The following is a 7,271-nucleotide window of genomic DNA, read 5'->3' as shown; positions in this document are numbered from 1 at the left end:
TGCCAGACCCATCGCATCAAGATGAATTTCAGCATCAAGCACCCAAGACATGTAACATTCGCCCGATATATCCAGGGCTACAAATTCAAGTTTAGAAAGATTTGACATTATATAGAAAAAGAAAGTTCATACCTCAGATACTTTCAAAGTATTTGCTCGAGATGGCAGAGTCTCGTGCTGATAACGTGTTATAAAATAAAGACTGTAAAGTAAAGACAAGTATAGAGAGAAACTGATATATTATTCGAATTCAAACTGATGTACATAATGAACTGAAATCTCTTCTATTTATAAAAGAAAGAAAGCTGCTGTGTGAGCTGCTACTGCAAGCTGCTGTGTAAGCTGCTATTATACCAGATATGGATAATCTTCTACTAGGGGCAATGATTATCCATAACGGAGTACTGAAAGGATAAGCTCATTGTACCCGGTATGGATAATCTTCTACCAGGGGTAATGTTTATCTATAACCGGGTACCAAAGTGATAAGCTTATTATACCCGGTATGGATAATCTTCTTCCGGGGGTAATGTTTATCCATAACCGGGTACCGAAGTGATAAGCTTCTTCAGGAAGCTTATTTCCAATAGAGTACTCAATAGATAAACATATTTACGGCGGAGTCCCATATGGATAAGCTTTTTCAGGAAGCTTATTTACAACGGAGTACTAAATGAACATCCATAATATAATATATTTATAACATATTTGATATTCTTTGATATCACTCTTTAAGTTTTGTACACATTAGTTTAGTGAAAGAAATTTCACTTTTAAAAGTAATTTAATAATACATCTTTTTGTGCAGACAAATTTAGTTCATAGGACAGAATTTAAATAGTGACCTCCAAAAGATGTCATTTGTGCAAATGCTCCCTCAAAATACAAAAATTTCACAAAACGAGGTCAACTAGGGGTGTGCATTCGATTTATCGATTCGATTTTGACCCTTATCGATAATTACTTATCGATTATCGATTTGTACATATGTTTATCGTTATCGTTTCAATAAGGTTTCGATTTTTTCGATTTCGATTTATCGATTTTGGGGGCTTATCGATTCGGTTATCGATTACACCAATAAGAAAATTTGCGGGATTCCACGGAAAGTATATCGCTATAAACGCGCCTAACTAATATGGACAAAAAGAAGCTAAAATAAGACGAACACCATTTATAATATAAAAATTGTGTACACAAGCACATGCAACAAAACTAAAGTAAGGGATCAAATGTATGCCACCAACACTCCAACGGTATAAAAAAACAAGACAAAACAAAACACATCATCACGGCTAATTCTGTTTTCCATTAATTTGAACTTCATTCCCTTGATCTTTAAATATGATCATTCCTTAAATGTGGTAGAGGAAATAATAGGGTAAAGGAAAGGGTATAGATTAGGGAAATAATATTGTATAGCCGCTTTCAAAATAGTAGCGGAATATATATACATTCTGTATGGTATATTAATTTACACAAATAGGTAATTACTCATTTAACAAGTGTCTACAGTCTAGGGGTGTGCATTCGATTTATCGATTCGATTTTGACCCTTATCGATAATTACTTATCGATTATCGATTTATACATATGCTTATCGTTATCGTTTCAATAAGGTTTCGATTTTTTCGATTTCGATAACAAATAATGGATTTGATTTATCGATAAACCGATTCGAATGCACACCGCCAACACCATCTTTGTAATATCCCCACTCTCCAAAACTGATCTACTGTTACTGTATATATAAAACCTTAGTGCAATATTTAACCCTAGTTTCTCCTCATCCTGCGTATTCCTCTAGCCCCCTTTACCCCTACCCAGCCGCCCCCCTCACCGCACCAGAAAGCAGCCATGGGTCGTGTTCGTACGAAAACAGTGAAGAAATCGTCACGACAAGTCATAGAACGTTACTACTCAAAAATGACCTTAGATTTCCACACAAATAAGAAGATTCTCGAAGAAGTAGCCATCATCCCATCGAAGCGTCTCCGCAACAAAATTGCTGGATTCTCCACTCATTTAATGAAGCGGATCCAAAAGGGTCCAGTAAGAGGAATTTCTCTTAAGTTGCAAGAAGAAGAAAGAGAGCGTCGTATGGATTTTGTACCTGATGAATCTGCTATTCAAACTGATAGGATTGAAGTTGATAAGGAAACTATTGACTTGCTTGCTTCTATGGGTATGAGTGATCTACCTGGTATTGTGCTTAAGGAAGAACAGACCGTGGCTATGGCTGCGCCTGTTGGATTCGGTGGACGTGGTGGATTTGGTGGCTCTGGTGGTAGACGTGGTGGGTATTGATAATGGGTCTATAGCTTTTTTTTTTGTTTAAATGCCTTTTTGTTTGGTGTTATGAGAAGAAGTGCGTTTGTTAATTTCTAGACTTGGATGTTACTATCTGATTGTGGTTTGAAATGTCAGTGTTTTTTTAGTGTACTGAACTTCGTGGGTAATGCAACATATACTATAATTGAGATGTTGTGCGTTTCTGTCCAATTTATGTGAAATAGAACTTTAATTGTTTTGCTAAGTTCCTATTACAGATTGGTTACCTAGGATTTGCAGCGGAGGTAGTTTTTGATTCAACCAAAATCTGCTTTGTATATAGGGGTGCACACTACTAATTTTCTAATGACATATACATGTATACATAAAAATTTTGCGGAACTTTACGGGTCCAAGTGACTCCTCTACCTATAGCACACGTCCGCCTCTCTGTGCAGTATGTTGAGATGAACTCAAATATAATCAAGACATCACACTGGATCCTTTAATGGTATATTGCTACCATTTCTATCCATGTTACATGTTTTATTTCTTTGAGCAATGGTTAGCACATTTGGATATGGATGTGGAAGCTTTGTGCAGATTCTTCAACATAAGCTAGATATCCTGCACTTTCTTATGTGTGCTCTATCATAGATTTATAGCCTATTGGTGATAAGAATTGCTTTTACTTATGCGTACCCAGATTTGATAGGATGCACACTTATCTTTGCATGTCCATGTCATTTGTCCTAAAAGTTGGATGTCATTTGTCGAATGAATATCTTTGAAGTTACCACAAGTTCCCCAGAAAATATCATTCTTTAGTTCACATATTTGGATGTAGAAATACATGTATGATATCAAATGAATTTGTTCCTTTGTTACACTTGCCTATCCCTCGAGGCTCAACCAACTACTTGGGCAATAGTATAACTGTATAAGGCATTTAACTGCCGAAAGCACCTGAAGAAAGAGTGTTACATTTTGAGATGCTATCAAGTAAAACATGATGTTTTATTTCACAGGATAACACATCTATCAATATAACACAATATATAATTAAACTACATGCAAGATGATAAACTCTCGAATATGCAAGCGAAACCACGCTAATTGAGCAGAAGTAACGAGTGTCTCAACTTCAAATATGTATATGAGGGGACGTAGGCACATCACTGACTTGAATTGGCAAGCCCAACCATGTTGAGCATATGGCGGTCCTCTTTAAATCTGTCTAACACAGTACCTTTAAGTCGATCATGATTATCGTCTTGAGCTCTTTTTATTGCAACTCCCCAGCATTCTATCACTTCTGGGAAGATCTGGTTGGTCTTTGATAAGCTAGGACTGCCAAAGGTAGTGCAGGTGAAAGTATGCCCCTGGTCAAAGTTAGCTGAGATGAACAAGCCGAAGTGGTGCACTCGTCCTCCAAAACCAATGCCATTGGGGATGCTCTCAGAACTAAAATTTATAGCACACTGCCGAAAGATAAGAGCTTAAACATCTTAGTAATTCAATAGTCGATAAACTAATTCCAGTTTGCAAGTAGTTATTGTTTCAACATATAAACATCCAGGCCCAAGGACTTTACATGAACCTGGAAAATTAAATTCTGAAAATTCTGATGTCCCAACTATGTGAACAATAATCAAAATGGAAATCCAATTGGAAGCTCAACCCACTCATGCAATGAAAGCAAGCAACACCGATGGAGCAAATTTTTTGTCAAGTGTACAATTCCCAGATTACTGTACAATGTTGTGAGGCGGGAGATATATTAAAAGGTATTCATCAGCGTGAACAATTCCAGATAAAAGTAAGTCATTTAGGTGTTTCAGGAGGGCACATAAACTACTTGAAAAAAACCTACAACCACATGGTGTTTACACCAAAACTAATGGATGCAAGATATACGTATTTCATACACAGTACTCTCACTTAACTATGATTACATGGTATGTATTCTCAGCACCCAAGGGTGTGGGCTAGTAGTTATGGAGTGGGAGTTGAACCACGAAATCCCAGGTTCAGGTTCAAATCCAGCGGAGGCAAAAACATTAGGTGATTTCTTCCCATCTGCCTAAGTCTTGGTGGGCAGACTTACCGATACCTGGAATAGTCGAGGTGTACACGAGTTGGCTTGGACACTACCTTCATAAGAAAAAAGGTATGTATACTACTGCACGGAGAGAACTTGCAAAAATATTGATACATCTTTGTCTCTGCCCAAGTCTCAGAAGGCAAAAGAAGAATAAAAGACCTCCAGGTTAGGGGTGTGTATTCGATTTATCGATTCGATTTTGACCCTTATCGATAATTACTTATCGATTATCGATTTGTACATATGCTTATCGTTATCGTTTCAATAAGGTTTCGATTTTTTCGATTTCGATTTATCGATTTTGGGGGCTTATCGATTCGGTTATCGATTACACCAATAAGAAAATTTGCGGGATTCCACAGAAAGTATATCGCTATAAACGCGCCTAACTAATATGGACAAAAAGAAGCTAAAATAAGACGAACACCATTTATAATATAAAAATTGTGTACACAAGCACATGCAACAAAACTAAAGTAAGGGATCAAATGTATGCCACCAACACTCCAACGGTATAAAAAAAACAAGACAAAACAAAATACATCATCACGGCTAATTCTGTTTTCCATTAATTTGAACTTCATTCCCTTGATCTTTAAATATGATCATTCCTTAAATGTGGTAGAGGAAATAATAGGGTAAGGGACTTAGGGTAAAGGAAAGGGTATAGATTAGGGAAAATAATATTGTATAGCCGCATTCAAAATAGTAGCGGAATATATATATACATTCTGTATGTTATATTAATCTACACAAATAGGTAATTACTCATTTAACAAGTGTCTACAGTCTAGGGGTGTGCATTCGATTTATCGATTCGATTTTGACCCTTATCGATTATCGATTTGTACATATGCTTATCGTTATCGTTTCAATAAGGTTTCGATTTTTCGATTTCGATTTCGATAACAAATAATCGATTCGATTTATCGATAAACCGATTCGAATGCACACCCCTACTCCAGCTTCGAAATCCAAAATCCGTCAAGGATCCTGGTGACTGATGGTCAAACAGACAGAGTAGGGCAATAGGTAGTAACCAGTAGCAATGAGTTGCAACTTGGAAATGAAGAGCCCACAGGATAACCGGAAAAGTTTTTAAGAGTTGGAGGAACTTTGAAGTTTGAACAAGAGGAAGCCTTCTCCAATGATACCGAGTGAATCCATTATTTCTTTTGACAGCTAATATGTATAAAGTTAAATGATATCAATTGTTTCAAAAGGTTCAGAAGCTTACCCACTGTAAATTAGTGTTCGCTCCAGTAGGACGGTAAACTGATGTCTTCGGGTATAGCTGGAAGAGGAAAGACTTCATGTCCCCATAAAAGTCAGCATGCTTCTCCCATGGTTGAGAAGCATAACCTCCATAAATATAGCCTTCTTTGTCTTTTATTATCAATAAAGCTGGTCCTTTGTCATCTCTGCAGTTCAAGTTGGGAGTTAATACTTGGATAAAAGAGTTAACACTTGCTCAAAAAATGATACTACAGCAACCAAACATAAAAATGAGAGGAAAAAGTGATGGCATTTATGCATCAGTATGCACCCAAAATTTACTCCCTCCGGTTCACAATAAGTGTCCAATTTGCTTTTAGCACGCCCATTAAGAAAATACTAAATTCTATACAAAAATACCTACTATGACTAAACTACCCCTAATTAAACATTTAATGTGAGGAGTAAGAAAACTTTTTAGGGATATGTACATAGAGATTATTTTGTAAAAACAAATTGAAGTCTTTCTTGATTACATAACTGGACACTTATTTTGAACCAAAATGAAAAAGCAAATTAGACACTTATTGTGAACCGGAGGGAGTATCATTTAGCTGCTAGAAGAATTAAGGCTACATGAAAGATGGTATGCTGTGAATCTTGTGACAGGATTCATGCACATAACATTTCTTTGTGGTTGTCAATAGCCATTCCACGTCTTCAACAACCGATTCTTGAATCATCCTTGGATTCCTCTAGTTGGGTTATAGACACCTTATTAGTTTCTTGATTGGGTTTGAGATTCTGTTTATGCAAGTTTATGAAGATATTCAATGATTCTTGAAACTTATCGAGGCTAAATGCCATGGAAAGGATGAAGAAATGCCTGCAAGCTAGGTCCGAGTAGGGAAAACTCCACCCACAACAAGTAGGGGTGGACAAGGGTGATGGATCTCAAAGGGAGAGTGGTGCGGACAATGAGAGTTATCCAATGCCCTATCACCACCTTAAATAAATGTCGTAGCTTCTTAAAGGGTGGATCATGAATAGTATAACATCTACTCCACCCATTATTAATGCAACTGGTAGATACCTTAGGGAAGCATCTATAATTACGAAATGCAGCTAATTTTGCCTGGAATCCATTGGAGAAATGCATGTTATACTGACTTGATATTTCAAAGTCCATTGAACTAACAATACGTAGGTTAACGTCGCAATCGATATAAAAAAATAAAATGGCATCTATTTAGCAAGTTGTGCAAGGTCTTTTAGCCTAACTATAGCTAATTTAAAGATCTTAATGAGATCAAAGATACTGATAGTTAATCCTCAAATAAGAAAATCATTTCTAAGCTAGCAAGAAGCCACTCACGAAATTTTTCCCAGGAATGTATTGAAACTTAGACCATGTACTGTACTGTGATACAAAAGTCTCCATTCATGCAGCTCGTCTTGTGGGAGGGCCCCCCCTATATGCCAAGCATATTCCTTTCTTAACAATAGTACAGCAGGATCAATACTTTCCGGGTATATTAGGATAGGAACTTCAGAGCCTGCAAAAAGAAATACTAATAGATGAGTAATCACTGCATACCACCTAGCTTGACTACAGTTTTGCAACTGTGAAAATATTTTATTGTGTTTTTTTTTCCCTTCTATGGGCGTTTGGGGGGGGGGG

General features: G+C 36.8%; 2 protein-coding genes across 2 annotated transcripts in view; one reads left to right on the top strand and one right to left on the bottom strand.

Annotated features, from left to right (window-relative positions):
- Positions 1,765-2,534, top strand: LOC109213284 (40S ribosomal protein S17-like). The gene has a single exon (XM_019377067.1). The coding sequence runs from the start codon at positions 1,858-1,860 to the stop codon at positions 2,305-2,307; it is 450 nt and encodes a 149-aa protein (XP_019232612.1). The 5' UTR covers positions 1,765-1,857; the 3' UTR covers positions 2,308-2,534.
- LOC109213276 (TLD domain-containing protein 1) overlaps positions 3,114-7,271 on the bottom strand; it is a 13,260-nt gene continuing 9,102 nt past the window's right edge. Inside the window, exons 6-8 of the mRNA XM_019377059.1 lie at positions 6,966-7,146; positions 5,613-5,796; positions 3,114-3,752 (exon numbers count right to left, since the gene is read on the bottom strand). Of these exons, the coding sequence (XP_019232604.1) occupies positions 3,447-3,752; positions 5,613-5,796; positions 6,966-7,146 (671 nt within the window). The 3' untranslated portion in view covers positions 3,114-3,446. The remainder of the gene's footprint in view (positions 3,753-5,612; positions 5,797-6,965; positions 7,147-7,271) is intronic.

The sequence above is a fragment of the Nicotiana attenuata genome, chromosome 2 (assembly GCF_001879085.1).
Source record: "Nicotiana attenuata strain UT chromosome 2, NIATTr2, whole genome shotgun sequence".
NCBI lineage: Eukaryota > Viridiplantae > Streptophyta > Magnoliopsida > Solanales > Solanaceae > Nicotiana > Nicotiana attenuata.
This window is presented reverse-complemented; position numbering and strand designations above follow the sequence as displayed.